At 39.9% G+C, this 16,054-nt stretch overlaps 1 protein-coding gene across 3 annotated transcripts in view; it reads left to right on the forward strand.

Moving 5' to 3' along the window:
• c21h8orf34 (chromosome 21 C8orf34 homolog) overlaps positions 1 to 15,246 on the forward strand; it is a 104,931-nt gene extending 89,685 nt beyond the window's left edge. For 2 of the 3 annotated variants that reach the window (XM_036125455.1, XM_036125454.1), the window contains exons 12-15: positions 2,450 to 3,000; positions 7,299 to 7,395; positions 13,951 to 13,989; positions 14,777 to 15,246. In XM_036125455.1, coding sequence (XP_035981348.1) covers positions 2,450 to 3,000; positions 7,299 to 7,395; positions 13,951 to 13,989; positions 14,777 to 14,784 — 695 coding nt within the window. In that variant the 3' untranslated portion in view covers positions 14,785 to 15,246. The remainder of the gene's footprint in view (positions 1 to 2,449; positions 3,001 to 7,298; positions 7,396 to 13,950; positions 13,990 to 14,776) is intronic. The other variant, XM_036125456.1, reaches the window with a different exon arrangement.
• The last annotated feature ends 808 nt before the right edge of the window (positions 15,247 to 16,054 follow it).

The following is a 16,054-nucleotide window of genomic DNA, read 5'->3' on the forward strand; positions in this document are numbered from 1 at the left end:
ACTCTCTACAGAGAATCAAAGAACAAAATGTTAATTGCAGTAATAGCTCTGTCAGTGATTCTGTAAAGGAAAACAGACAGCTAAGAAGAGAAACACTGGGTCCAGTGTTTCTTCTGAAAGGTAAAAAAAACCCAAAAAAACAGGACAGAACAGGAATACATACATCGATGACCCCTTTCCAGGAATGAGACACAGCCAAGTATAAGAAGCACTGAGCCAGGCCTACTTTCCATGGAAAGGCCTTCTGAAGTTTAAAAACTTACATCTATTGTCAAATAAACATGCATATGAACCCTAAAAACGGTCTGGAAAGCATTTGCAAACAAGAGTCTTTCCCTAAGCTCAATGAAGACATCCTCTGCTTTGCATACTAAATGGACATTTGTCAGCGAGCGGCAACATGTGGTTCATATTAGCTCACGGAAAAATGTTGTTTGCATGGGAGCAAAAGCACCATTTGCTCAAAAACAAGGAAGTCAAGGTTTATGGAATACTTGTCATGCTTCCTTTTGTTATTCACTTAACGATACACACAGATCCTCAGAAGGAATCGCTCTTGATGACTCACTCGTGAAATTATGCCTCGCACATGATAACTCCCAGAGAGTTTTGTTGAAGACAAGATTGCCAGCATTTGTACTGAAAACATAACAAATGAGGTGGGGGGGGAATGAGCCAGATGTTGATCCCACAAGTTGGCAGTATCTGTTCTTTCACAAACAGACATAGTTCCTAAAACTAGCAGAGAAGCAAACAAATTAGCTTTTGTCATGAAGGGTCGCACCGATCTTTACATTCTGTGCTCACTATATCTCAAGTTGGGACTTTTTTAATAAGGGGAAGCTGAATTTACCACAGTTTACAAGATCTATAAATATTGTCATCCATTACCCAGAAGAGGGATGAAAGTGAGCAAGCGCCCCCTTTAATGCTCGGTAAAATTTGTGAATCATCTGTCTAGTGGGACGCAGACCGGTGTTTTTTTTTCCCCCATTCCGAGTTATGATCAAAAGCAGGGCTGACGTTATGATGGAATCTTGGAAGAAATTTTGTTAGTAATCTGGGATTTTTGCAAATTACAGGCACTATCACTAAGATCTGCAAACTGAATCCAAACGTCATTCCAATTTGTGAAACAAGGATTTGAATAAAGAAAAAGGGCAGATAAGAAAAATTTGCTAATCAAAGTTTTCCTCTGTTAAGATACATGTGTCAGTCCAATTTGTGATAAACAGGTGAATAAAACAATGCAAGATGCTGCATTCCATAGAATTGATTGTTAAACTAAATCACTCATAATTTATCAGATGTCTGTTAGAGGATGAAATCTTCCACTTTCTATTAAACAACTTCCATCACACATTTAGAGAAGGAAAGAAGTTTTGTATATTTATTAGATTAAGATTTATTTGTCATTACTATTATTAGACTTCAAATCAAGGATTAAACAAATAAACCACAGAAATGTCATCATGTCATCAGTAATTAAGTCATGACTAATCAAATTAATATCTACACTCTAAGACCTGTCAACTAGAATTAAAACGAAACACACAAAAAACAACTAGAACAAAGAAATCATCGATTTTACTTTATTGCTGCTTCATTGGATTTGAAAATTTGTTAAAACCAAAACAAAACTAAACTAAAATTATTGCTTGAATTTCACACCTAAAGCAAAGTTGTATAACACAACCAAAAACTTTTATTGTAACATGATCTGCACAGATCCTAAAAAAAACACATACAAAACAATAAACAGAGTCATCAGGCCTGGTTCTCACTCAGGCTGGCGCTGATCCTTTTCATTTAGGTGGCTCAGAACACAAGTGACTTGGGAGCTTGCAGCTTCAAGAGTAATCATGAGGGCCTTATCATCCAATCAGAGGCGAGCTTTGGGAAAGTCTTATTTGAAAATCAATAAGCTGAAATCATTGTCTTGAATGATTGCATGTTGTTGGTTTTTTCAGAACCTAACAAATAAATTTGTATTTATAGCTAAACACAAGATGGACAATTTTAATAGCTTTTCTGAAATTGACTAAATAAAATCCATTTAAAAGCTTTTTGACATGTTAACATTCAGAGCAGGCTCTTAGGGAAACACTTTCGTAGTTTCAGGACAGCATCTGTGTGGGGAAAGAGGCTGTTGTGTCTGATTGAAACATTCAGAGGTATTTTGAAGGTACTTGAAGAAGGCCGGTTAAATGAGATAAAAGGTCTGATTTGTGGTGCCCATACAAACAACGATTATTAGACCATTTAACCTTACAGTGTGCTTTGGTATCCGCTTTTAGAAAGAATAGTTTCAACCACATTCACAGTACACTTAGTTTTAGTTGTTCTTAGTTATTTCTTAGGGTTTGTTTTTATCACTATTTTTAGTGTGACATGCCTGCTTGAAGTCTAAATAATGACCTTTGAATGTTGACTCGTTTTCTTTTTTTAGAGGTTGAGAAAGACCTGGCTAAACTGGCAGAAGTAGGAAAGATGACTAGTCGGAGCACCAACAATCCACACGGGAGTCTACTCCACACCCCGCTAAGCCACCGAACCCTCCCGGACACTCTTCCGCTCACCAGCCTCATCTCCAGGCCTCAGTCTGCAACCAGCGGCTTCTCAGGCAAGCCCTGTGGCATCGGCCTCCCCTTGCTGAGCCCCAAACCCACCTCGCTGTCCATGTCCATGGGCCGCACCCCCAGCAACCCCGGTAGCAGAACTCAAACCCCCAGCAACCCTGGTAGCAGGACTCAAACCCCCAGCAACCCTGGGAGCAGGACTCAAACCCCCAGAACACCCAGCAGGCCCCTGACCCCAAACAGCTTGCTGACGCGCTCCTCCTTTAACCCCGGTGGTCATAAAGAAGTAACATTCCGTAGGTCAAGGAGCCGACCCGTGACGCCCACAAGTCAGCCGCCGCTTCCTCGACCGCTGCTCACCCCTCCAGGACTAAGTACCACAGACAGCCTTGGTGCCAGCCTTCGGGCATATCTGTCTGAGGTGAGCCACAAAAATGGACTTACATTTTTACTTTGGAGCACACTCATGTTGATAGCTGCTCATATGTTTTGCTAAAAGTGCCCAAGAAAGACCTGTAATCTCTTTTATACAAATTTTAATTATGAACTTGACTTTCATCAAACATCTGCTTACCACTGCATACAGACACCGTCTGTACTTTTATAACCACTGCTGTGGTCTTATATTATAGAAAACCTCAGAACAGCCCTAAATTGTGAGATGTAGGGGGGGGGGGATAAATTCTACAAATATGTCTTAAAAGTGTTGTGTGAATTTGTATTCAGTCCCCCTGAATCAATACTTAGAATCACCTTTCTCTATCATTACAGTTGCAAGTCTTTTTGAGATACCTCTTCCAGAGAGAATTTAGCCCATTTGTCTTTAAAATATAACTCAAACTCAGTCAGATTAGATTAAGAACATCTGTGACCATCAATAATCTAGTCTTGCCACAAGTTGACTTAAAGTCAGGACTTTGATTAGGCCATTTTGACACATGAATGTGCATTAATGTAAAGCATTTCTTTTTTCCTCTTTTGTTGTTTATTTGCATGAGGACAAGCGTTAAGTAAAAATAAACACTTAACAATATAACATTCATAGCCTTCGTTATTTTGCATGGCTACAGGAATGGTCTTCTTTTAGGAACTGCAGCTCTGGTTGTTTGTTAAGTACATCGTGCTGCTGGAAGATGAACCTCGGCCCCCGTCTCTTGTATGGAGCCTTGAACAGGCTTTCTTCCAGAATTGCCATGTACGTAGCTCTATCCATCTTCTCATAACGGGTTTTATGTAGGGATACAAGAGTAAAGGGGGCTAAATACCAAATTCACACTAAAACCTTTATACTTTTACTTTTAAAAGATAAAAAAGTATTTTATGTTTCTGGTTGTAAAGTGAAAAAAAGATTAAGAGGGACGAACACTCTGCACAAAACACTGTAGAAATGAAAATTCCTGTTTGACAGACAGGATAATCCCTGGGTTTGCACACGGACTTCCTGGAAATAATCATCACAAGACTCCGAGAAAGTATAGGCTACGCAAACAAAATGTCCAACACGAGGACCACAAATTGTTATTTTTGCACTTAGTTTTTGTATATTTTCTTAACCTTTAGACAGAGGCGGTCTAGCTGTTTACTTCTGCCTCTTTAGCAACCCTTGTGTCTGTCTGCCGTGAGTAGATCCATGTGTGACACGTAGATGCTGTGGAAGAGCCCATCCTCTCAAGAAAGCAAATAAAGTTGGCGTTGAAATGGAAAATTAGTTTTCACGCATCAGTGTTAAATAGATTAAGTACACACACACGGTTTAAAGCACAGGATGCAGCTATTGGTCGTAGGCTTAAAAATAATTTCTCCTTTAAAGCTGTAGAAGACAGAGAGCGAGAAAATGCGGGAGCCTTTCACACAGATGGACTACGAGCGAGTGCGTGCGCGAGCCGAGGCATGCACACCCTTCGTGTGGGGTTTCATGCAGAGCCGTGGAGGTCTGCATGGTAGGATGTCATTTCACTGTGGAAAAATGAGCCTGGCATTAAAGAGGTGCTTTCAGAGGGATTTCTTTCTTACTTTCCTTTCATGATCTACTTAACAGCAGCCCTGTTAAATACGAGGCCTTTTTTGAAGGCTCTCTTAATGATGGGCAGGGGTTTTACAGTCCCTTTGTATACAGCTTGACAGTCACGCCAGTCGACACTTTGTGACATTATCCAAAACATTATTTCAGTGCACCCTGTCTGTCTTTATTGGGACCACCTGTTCCTGGGTAGGACTAAATCCTTAAAGCAAACCCTGGTTAGGAACTGAGAGTATTCTGTACATACGATACTGATGAACAGGAAAGAAAAAAAAAGTCAGCTTTTCTTAAGTTATTGTTCTTTATGGGGTTTTTTTCCTCCAAAAATGTATTTTACATTTTTTTTTTGTCAAAAATGTAGGATCATTTATCCAAAAAATGTAGGAATTTAAAATAATTTTTGGGTCTATGTTTCTTTTGAGCAATAATTTAACTTTTAGATGGATACGTGCCAAAGTTGGTCCTTAGAAGAAGGATTTGATTGCAGTAATGCTTATAAAACCTTTCCCATGAAGCAGAAGCGGGGCTGTACGGCGCCACATCTAACACCGTTGCCTTGTAGTAAAAAGGTCCTGGGTGTGAATCAGGACCCAACTCCATCTTGATGAACATGGAGTTGATTGAAGAAGTTCTCCGACTTGCAGGTGTGGGTTCCAATGTGACTTTTAGTGTATTGGCCTTTCTAAGTTTCCCTTATGACTGTGCACGTGTATGGTTCTCTGTCCTGTGGGCCTCTGTGTTGGCCTGTGATGAAGTGGCCACCTGCCCAGGTGTACTCTGCCTCCCGCCTAATGATCACTGGAGGTGGACACCAGGCCCCCCCATGATCCTGCAAGGACAAGTGGGTATAGGCAATGGATGGCTGGAAAATTAAGTGTATAAATACATTTTGGCATATCAGTTTTTATTAAAATCTAAATAGAAACCCATTTTTAATGACAGTGTTTTAATATCTTTTTACAGCTGTGGTTTCCTGTCAGAAATTATGTTCTTGGTTGCGTGAAGACAATTTGAAATCCAAATAGATAATTTGTGTTTAACTGCTAAGGATAACTTTAGGAGAATAGAAAGACCGGTTCGAGATGATAGAAAGTCAATAGGGGTTCAAATATCCGCTTGTTCCCACCAAGGCACGCAGAATATCAACACAGAACCTTTAAGCAGATGGCAATAGCGGTATCTGAGAAAAACCACTGCCTCTCCTGTCAGCTCAGAACAGGAACTGGAGCTCCAAACTGGAGCTCCAAAATTTGACAACAGATTGGGAGAACGCTGATTGTTCCGATTGGTCTTCGTTTCAGGCGTTACATTCAGATTGAAGGGTCAGAAATTTGCCTAAAATAAAATGTAAAAAAAAAAAAGCATGAAAGGACTAATCCACTCTGCCTTGTACCAATAGTTTAGGCTGCTGGTGCAGGTGGTGTGGTGGTGTGGGGAATTTTTCTTGGCCCGCATTTGGACCCTTCAGCACCAACTGAGCATGACAACAATGTACCCGTCTATTGATGGTGACTTCCATCAGAACAATGCATTATGTCACAAAGCTCAGTTCATCTTAGCCTGGCTTCTTGAACAACACATTGAATTCAAGATCCTCTAGTAGATTCCGTAGCCAAAAGATGTCAATGCCTTTGGTATGTAATGGAGATTCTCATTATGGATGCGCAGACAACAAATCTGCCTCAACTGTGTGGTGGTATCATATCTACACCAGAAAGGATTATGTCAATTCTGAGGCAAAAAGCTGGGTCAAAACTTGCACCAGCCAGGTTTACCTAATTAAATGAATGGTAATCAATCAATCAATCAATCAATCAATCAATCAATCAATCAATCAATCAATCAATCAATCAATCTACATAGCCCTTTACAACATCAGGTGACCAAAGTGCTGTACATCAAATCAACATTATAGAAACAGAATTAAAAACATAAACATAAAAAAGTACAAAATAAAATACAAAATATGACACTATGCTACTGAGTGTCAAAAGCCAAGCTGAATGAATGAATAGGTTTTAAGCATGGCCTTAAAAACGCCAGAGTCAGCAGTGGTGCAAATGTGTTCCAAATTTCAATCCAATTTTGGTAAGTGTATGTTTATATTGTACTGGTTGATAAAGACATGACAAACGTATAATTTGATTTAAGGTGTCATGTAAACATAACCCTGCAGTCGTCATGCTGACAGCAGCAACACAGACTGAGTGTTTAATTCGTCGTTCCATTAATTATGACAGCGCTCAGGTTCTGAAGAAGCACAGACCGTAACAAAACCACACTTTTGACTGCCTGTGGGATACTCTTTTCCTAAGCTGCCGTCTTCCAAGAACTGCGGCTTTTCCCAAAAAAATCTTCATTAAGAAGTTCCTCTTTTATACAGGTACAGATATGTACTGTAGGCTAAGTTGCGTTTCTCACTCTGAAACTCCTCCCAGTCTCTTTCCTTTTGGTGCATCATTAATGCTGGCCTTCTGCATTGACTCAGGGTATCTTTGTTGAACCATAACATTTGTTTGAAAACGTGAAACATTTAAATATGACAGAAAAAAAATAAAGGAACATGCATCAGTACCTTTGTGTTACATCACCCTGGTGCCAAGCTGAGACGCTTTGGTAAACAACAGTCTCTCTCCAATCAGCCGTATTCCTGTCTCACATCTATTCTCCTCTGTCTTGTCTTTTTTTTCCTACTTCAGGATGAGTTTTACCAGCAGCTCCAGGCCATCAGACAGCCCTGGCATATTCCCAGCGACACAGACAGTGACATCATGGAGCCTCCTGAACAGGATAAGAGTGAGTCGCCTACCTTTCTTTTTTGCTTCTCTCTGCTTTCCGTGTCTTGCACGCTGATCAAGGTTACTGCTCCAAAAGAAGGCCATTATTCACAGGTTTGCGCAGTTGCCTGGGTCTCCCATGTGAATATGCAGCTCACAAATGTGCTCCTATAATGATTTTACCTTCCTGCAGCTCCTTTATTTCTGTCTTCCTAACATGTGAGGTTTATTTCATTATGTCACTCTGCCCCCAAAATTACCACCGCATTAAAGTATAAAAGCAAAATTACTAGTTGTAAATTTTCAGCTGGAACACAAGGAGAATATTTCCATATTTCACTGTTGGGGATTTTTACAAAGGGGGGGAAAGATTTTCATGTAAAATGTCCTGTTTTGGCACCAATTGCTATATGTCTCTATCAAGATCTAGTCAATCAACATGAACGATTGTTGTTGAAGATCATAAATCGTTTTGCAGTAAAGGTCTGGCTGCTACACAGCAAAGCCAAATCTGCTAGCGTCGAATGAGATCAGCCCTCCTCGGATATTCTGCTCCGTAAATCATACAGATGCATGAGGCATTACGGTCCAACGGTCTGGGCCTCGGCAGACGGAAACCAAGTACTTCTCGGTTCTCTGTGATCCAACCAGAACCGTCAGACTTTTGCTTGTTTTAGCGCTGGTTAACGTTTAGCTAAACATCTCTCATCCTTTGAGATACGGGTAAGAATTTACAGCCTGGGCCCTCTCTCAATGAAAAAGGATATATGTCAACGTTATTTAGGGTTTTGCTCCGGGGCTTGTTTCTGGAAGAGAACAGATTTATTTGAGCACTTGGAAAAGACTGGTTTAGAGCCGCGCTGCTCAGACTGCAAGTACCACACCTGCTGTGGTTGTGGAGAGGCCTTAATGACTTTATACATGGATAGGTCTTCTACTTAGTTGCTAAGTTTATTATATAGTCTGACTCTTAAAGCTTACAGTTCCATCCAAAGGTTTTCACACCACTTGAACGTTTTCACACTTTGTCACCTAACAACTACAAAATTCAATAATTTTGATTATTAAATGTGATACACCAACAGATATAATGTATAGTCTTTCTAGTGTATGACACTACCAGCCTTAAACATACAAAGGCTGATTTTCTTATGTTTTAGAGTGCTAGTTGCCTTTATTTACAACAACCTAACAGGAAAGGTGGCAGAAATAGAAGTGGGAGCATGTACCAAATGGTCTAGACCCAGGAGGCGAACACTTGGATGGTTGATTCAAAGGCTAACACCTTACTGCCTAAATTTATTTGCAATTAAATGAAACAATGATGATTTTTGTGCTTTCAAATAAACACTGAATTAAGTTGAAATTGTTCATTTGAATATGGCCCATACAATAGATATGAACTTAGGTATGATGTAAATTAGCAACATTAGGCATAATTGAGAATAATAATTATTGTCAGTTTTGTAGATTATTGTATTAACGTTGGCAATGCTGAAAAGGGCTTGGAAAGTGAATTACAGCAGGGTTTTTTTTGTATGCATGCAGCTAATTGCTTCCAGTATGAGCCTTGATAAGCGTAGAGCAGGCACCTCAGTGACTTTAAATCTAGCATCAGTCTGTGACAATTAAGCAACAATTGTCTAAAAGGGTCTGTTAGCCGCACTGCATGGTGAGTCTGCTCTAACATAGAGACGTGCTGCACCAATAGAGCAATTATTTTTCTTCCTCTTTTATGAACATCAGTTTTTCAAAACTAACCACTAATACTCAATTGGATTCTGGAATTTCACCTGTTTTTTTAGCTCCATTCATCTTCCCATCAACTGGCTTCCCTCTCCCTTGAGAAGAAAAGCATCCTCGTATGACAATGATCTCACCTCCGTATTTTACTGTAGATGGTTGGTGTTTGCAGTCATGTTCACACATAGTGTTTTGTTTGTTTTTCAAAAGCTTCAGTTTTGGTTTAATCTGACTATAGCCCATTGTTCCACAGCAGTAAACCTCTGAGGGGATTTATTTTAACAATTCAGCTTCTGTAAAGACAGACTTATGGAAAGCATGGCTAATATCTGACCTATCAACAGATTTTCCCACCTGAGCTGTGGTTCTCCTCAACTTCTGGAGAGATAATTGCTTCTTGGCTGCTTCTCTGACTAATGCTAAGCCTATTGGCTTAAGGAGATGGCCATGTCTTTGTAGGTATTGTAGTTGTGCCATACTATTTAAATTTTAAGATTGTGAACTGAACATTGCCCTGTGAGATGTTAAAAGCTTTGGATTCTGTTTTCTCACCTCACCCTATGTTAAATGTCTCCACAACCGTATTTCTAACCTGTCTTCTGTGTTCCTTGGTCTTCATGATGCTGTTTGTTCACTAATCTTCTCTAACAATCCTTTACTTTCAGTAAACTGATGACTGTTAATTTATAAGGGGATTTCTTAACGACAATAGCTTGACTTGATTGTTTTTACTGGTATCAGAGTAAAGGGGGCTGAATAAAAATTGGGGGACATGTATCAAATTTCCCTTCAACATCAACACTCTGCACTACTTAGTGTTCGTCTGTCACATAAAACACAAACTTAAATTTGTGGTTATAACATGACAATTTCTGAAAATGTACATCTGTTAGGCGCTGTACATACCAGCTCTAAAAGTTCTGTTATACATTTGCCTCATGTGTAGGTGAGCAAAAATATTTGTTTTTCATATTTTCACAAAATCGATTCATTCCTGCTTCCAAAGAAGAAATTACAACCAGTGAAAATGTGAAAACCAACGTTTGGAGTCGTCTAACGCGCTTGTCAGCACCCCTTGTCCTGGACCCGTGTTTCCCATGAATGCCGGGATTGTCCTAAACCATCAGCCAGACCCGCATCTCCGCATCTACGTTGCCTCACGACTTTGGTTTGTTAATGAATGAGTCCAGAAAATGATGTATGCACGAAATGAGAATTGTCCTTGAGTTAAGCGTAACCATGTTTTCACAGTAAACAAAGATCAGCTACTCGAACTGAAAATTAACTGCATGTGGGACTTGAAAGGACAGCTCTCGCTGACGTTATGACACAAGAATTTCAGCCAAAGGAAAGATCAAGCTGGCGAGTGGTTGTCACATGGAAATATAACCCCTCTGACAAGCTTTCTCTGGAGGGTCGTTGTTTTGCCAAATGCGTATCTTGCACAATAAATGGATAGGTTTTCCTAATAGCCCCTGGGGGCCTGCTCTGAGTCCTTGGCAAGTGATAGTGGCATGTTGAGAAAGGATATTAAGCACACATTGAATTAGATGTGGCTCAGGGAGTCAGAGAGAGAAAGCCGGCAGCCACAAGACGTGACAAAGCACCTTATGGCGTGAGAGAAGCCCCGCAGGACCGTTCGCTCAAATCTGGTTTGTATGTCTTTGTGTGAGTGCATGAGAAAGATGTTATTAGTCAGGGGAAAACATGAAAATCGTCTTTAGAGGACAAATTCAGCCCTTTAATCACATTATGTAGTGTTTTCCAGAGCAATTTTTATGCCTCAACGGTTTGTGACACCCGTAGCTGAAGGCTTTATGTTTTCAGTTTTCTGGGTCGGATGCATTACTTTGTAAAGGTTTTGCACCCCCCACCCCTTAATGTAAATAGCTCCGAAGCAACCAGACTTCCTTGTAATCTTTAGAGGTGATGTTAATACAAAGATAAAAGGCATTTGAGAGTGTTAGGGAAAATGTTTCTCACATGCTGCTGTAGGCTGCATCTTGGTCATTTCAGCGTTGCGACTTGCAGCAGAGCCTTTTTCTGCTAAATTGACATGGCGGCATCAAACAAGACAATCACGTAGTGTCCGTCAGTTGGTAATATATTTATTCTGTAGAAGGCTTATTATGCATCGTCCCTTCGTGCTAGCGTTGTGAGGATAGCTGCTCGATAAGCACTTCTGCACCTGAGGTTTCTTTCCCTTCTATAACATTAAAAAGTCAAAATCCAGGCGCAGTGGGTTTTCATGCTAAAACTAATTTTCTGCTGTGATAAAGAGAAGTTTCGTTCTTCAGTTTGTTCATCTTCATTATTCCAAGTTTGTAGTTACTCACCTCATTACTGCTAATATGCCATATTGTGTTTTTTTCATCAACTGCTGTCAGAAGACCAGGAGATCCACAGCTCTTAGTGAATAATGTTTTGGGAGGACAAATATACCCAAGTGTGCACCACTCGTCTGGCTTTTATGGTGGTGTGGCAAGAGGAAAGCCATTTTTCCAGCTGAAGGTTTTAGAAAAACTTCATAAAAGATCATTAAAACTACTGATCAAAAACTTCATTAAAAGATGACAAGAAAATCTAGCTCTTTGGATGCAAACATGAAGAAATTAGACTTTATAAAAGTATTGTAAATATGTACAATGTCATAGTTCATAAAATATGTGGTCAAATTTATTTGAATCAAATTTAGTTTTATAGTTTATCTTTAAGCATTGGAGCTTTTGAGTGTTCCCATTACCGTACATAATAGGATGAGTTAAGGCTATATTTGCCCTTAATAAAATTGACACTAATCAAAACCAGGTCACATCAGAAAAACATTTTCTTTTTTCCTGTATTATTGTTTCCAAATACCCAAAATCAATATCCTGTTGCAACAAACAAAATCAAAGCTCTTTTGATTTGTTTATTCTGGCAAGAGAAGAGGAAATGAGTGTGCTACCACACACTCCTCTTCTCAGTAAAACATCACTTCACATCGTTAGTGCATTCAAACCTCGACAAAGAATCACAGCTGATGTGTCCAAATCGAGAGCTCCGTGATTGTGGAAAATCCAAAGTTATTTCCTGTTATTCTGAAAACATCCACAAAGTATCAACCACAAACGCCACATTACACATGAAATTTTCTCTTTTCTACACATTTATAAATATAACTTATGAAATGATATGCACAGTAAAAATAAAAATTTGGTTTTTATTCATTAGTTTTTATTATTTATGATGTTCACAACTGATTTTTGTTAAATTATTTTCTAGTTATCGCAAACTGATTTGCAACTGTTGGTTGTTTGAGGCTAAAGATAATTTAAGTCCTTAAAAGAAACAGACCAGATGTATTGTTTTGAATAACTCAGTTGCATATTTTTTGTGTTAAATCCTTCTCAACAAATTACAGATGTGTGCACTTCTGCAATTCTTGTTTTATATTATAGGGTTAGACCCTCTTCACACTGACCCCGCGTCATGACATTGAAAATCAGCCAAGAAGTGGGTGGTCTCTGCAGGGTCTTTTGGGACAAATCAAGAACAGTTTCCTTCCAATTTAATTGAACTGAATTTAATAACGCTTTATTTGTCCCTGAAGTTCACTGGCTGTAAGATGGCGATGGCCCAGTATCATGGTACTGACATATTCTGGTCCTGGGTGCTGCTTTGAGAAACCTATTAGCCACAGTGGAGGCTTATCTGTGAGGTTCACTCCACATCCACTGGCATAGGTTAGTCATATGCAACTTTGAAACAGGAAATGACTTATGTTAAGGATACAGCCTGGCCATTCCCACTCTGCAACTCAAGTGTTTTATTGTAACCTTCTTTGCACCACAGCTGCTGCTTTTGTTGCAGTAAATGTGATGCCTCCATAAGGCCTCCAGTAGATCATGCACCTAACAATCCACAATCTCCATGGCAGTAATTACCGCGCAAGAATCAGGCTTCTTACAGTAAATAGAGACCCGTATCCTCTGCTCCCTTTGGCACGGCGCTCCCAGCTGAGTTGAAGCTCCCGGATTGCACATAGATGAAGCTTTCAGGCTTTCAGGCTGCTGTTGGAATGCCAATGTATTTGTTGCATTCTCAAAGAGAAGCATCACATTTAGCAATCAGAAGGGTAAAAAGCACAAGAAGCGGCTCATAGGTTTATACTACCAATTTTTGTTCAGAGCTTCTTACAAACCACACAGATTTGATCTTTTTTGTGTGCGTGTGTGCATGATTTCTTCTGACTGCACTTGGGGAGACATTTGCTTAGAGCCCTTTCCAAAAACAACCCCTCATCTGCATGTTGTCGCTCTGCTGAGAAGAAATGGTGGTGCTTACTCCTCCTCAGCGACACTGAAACCGATGGGGGAGACGCAAAAAAAAAAAAAAAAAACTCCCATATGTATAGGGAATTTCCAACTCAACATCTTGGGGCAAATGTGAAAGATATGGTCACGTAAGCAGAAATGTAAAAAAAAAAAAAAAAAATGTTCGGGAGTGTTAGCAGAGAAGCATCTCGATTGGCTTCACGTGGGAATTTATCCAGCCGCGTTTAAATTGTAATGGAGGTCCTGGAGACCGTGAAGCAGTGTTAATCTGGTGTAAAGACAATCTTCTCATGCAGTTGCTTCATTCTCAAACAATTTTTCCCCCTTTGAAAAAGAGCCATTGAAAAGTATTGGCAAACCAAAAAAAAAAAAAGCTCCTTCATACCTTCTTTTAAAGTGATACTTCTTTTCTCAAATTGCTCTTAGAAGAGCAATGTGAAATGTATTCCCCACACTGTTTAAAGGTATTCCTGAGCATAAAACGAGCTCTGGTGACTCTGTATTTTATTTCACAGGTAGTTCAAGGGATGCCAACAAAAGATCCGTGTTTTCAGGTAAGGATCTTTGTTGTTCGACTTTTTCAGCCGCAAGGCTGGAGCTACAAAATGACAACCGACGCTTGAATAGGTCTGCTAATGTAAGCTACCGCCTTAAAATGAGAGAGCTTCTGCCTCTTTACATGACCTCATTTGTGGAGCCACACGCAGCCCAAATAACTGCCGATGGTTGACTTACCATAGCAGCCTCCACCTTCATTTATGGCCCTGTGGATTACCGTCACAGGCTAAATAGAGGACACAGAGCCTCTCAAAGGCGATTGGTCGAGGCTGCTTGTGTGTGGGGCCGGGAAACACTGATGCTCGGTTCCATTAAGTCACTTTGGTTCTGAGTTTACACGCGGCAGACAGCGTCGACTCCCAGCATCAACATTTGGGAGAAGGAGAAAGTCTGTCTGGTTTGAGGTCGTCTGTGGCTCCCCTTCTTGTGGCTTTGGAGGTGCCCACAGTTCCCAGCGTGAGCGTGCCAGTCTGGAGGGAGATCAGAGGACTGGCTGCTGCTGTTTTGCTGCTGCTGCTGCTTGGCTATCAGAGAGGCCAGCGCATTGCCACAGCAACCAAACTCAAAGCTCAGCGCCGTCCCAGATCTCTTCCATATTGTAAAATCTGGAGACTGGAGTCTCCGCTGGACTGCCTTGTTTTCCACCTCTCATTTTTTTTCTCCATTCAAACATTAAATAGCTCTTTTATTGTAATTACCTCAGTTATTAATACATTTAGTGGCTAAATGTGGCTCGTGCAGGTTTCCAGTTGACTGATGTTTTCGTCTTTCATTTTTCCACAGGCCTATAGCGATGAAGACCAGAGGGCCTGATCCAAACAAACAATTATGCAAAACACTGGATATTTTGAATAACTGTTCAAAGATAATTATTTTTATAAAGCGTGTGAATGAAAATAGCAAAAAAAGATTGTATACTTTTTCACCCCCCGTTTCATAAACATTGTACTGTAACTGAATGATAAACTGAGAAAATATTACTTGAAACTAAGGGATATGCTGTTTATTTTTGTTTGCATCGAAGCATGATACTGAACTTGTGTATGGAGACCAGAGAGAAGACGCATACTGTTCCTGATGGACTCCTTTTCTCGGCCTAGTACAGATTTACATCGTCAGGACAGCACACTCATATAATGAACGTGTTTAATCGACATGGACTGTTAAAAGATTTTGTCCTTTTCAGATAGAAAATAAGTTGTAGAAGGAAATACGTGGAATGCTGTGAAATAAATTAAAAATGTTTTAGTGCACTTGTTCTGTTTTTCGTCCCTGTTGTCTTTAAAGCTTTCCGACGACTTATTTTCCTGAAATCTTCCGTTCTGTTCAAAATGTTGTTCAGTCATTTTAAACAACCAGTGTCTAACCAAGTGTGGTACAAAGAAGACTCAGTAAATGGACAAGATTATTGACTATTGAAAGTCAAACATTTATTTTGATACTAAGCTTGAAACAACCCAAGGATTCCATCCAAACTCTGCCAAAGTAGTTACACTTTGTACGCCTGGTCATGTGATTTGAATCCACTTTCCAAAACAGTTGGCAGTTGCTTTAAAGTTCAAAGAGTAGTGGATTAAGTATTTCTCTTCGAAATAGAAACCCACTTCAAGAACCTGCCAACAATTCCTTATACGTACAGATCAGCAAGCCCATAAGCAGTATGCCTAGTCATCTGTTATGAAACATGCTATAGAGGTGTGCGTCTGTTATTTGTGCGTGGTTTATAAGGAACCATTCAGGTGTGATACATTGCAATTCATCAATGCTGATAATGGGGGGGTTAGGCAAACATTCCCACGATAAAAACTACCATAGTAGTAATTGTTTTTCACCCAAATCTTTTTAAGATCCAACAGAAGGCTCGTCTTGTAACAAAAATAATACAACACATATTTCCAGTTTGACTCTTTTGTCAAACTGTTCGGATAGACGGTCACGGAAAGGTGAGCTTACTTTCCTTACCTCTGAATTAAAATGCCTTCTTTGGAAATTTGGAACAGTTACCCCTCCTTCCTCTCCCAGGTGTTGCTATCATGAATCCTGGTGTGTGAGTGTGGTTTA

The sequence above is a fragment of the Fundulus heteroclitus genome, chromosome 21, assembly GCF_011125445.2.
Source record: "Fundulus heteroclitus isolate FHET01 chromosome 21, MU-UCD_Fhet_4.1, whole genome shotgun sequence".
Classification (NCBI taxonomy): Eukaryota; Metazoa; Chordata; class Actinopteri; order Cyprinodontiformes; family Fundulidae; genus Fundulus; species Fundulus heteroclitus.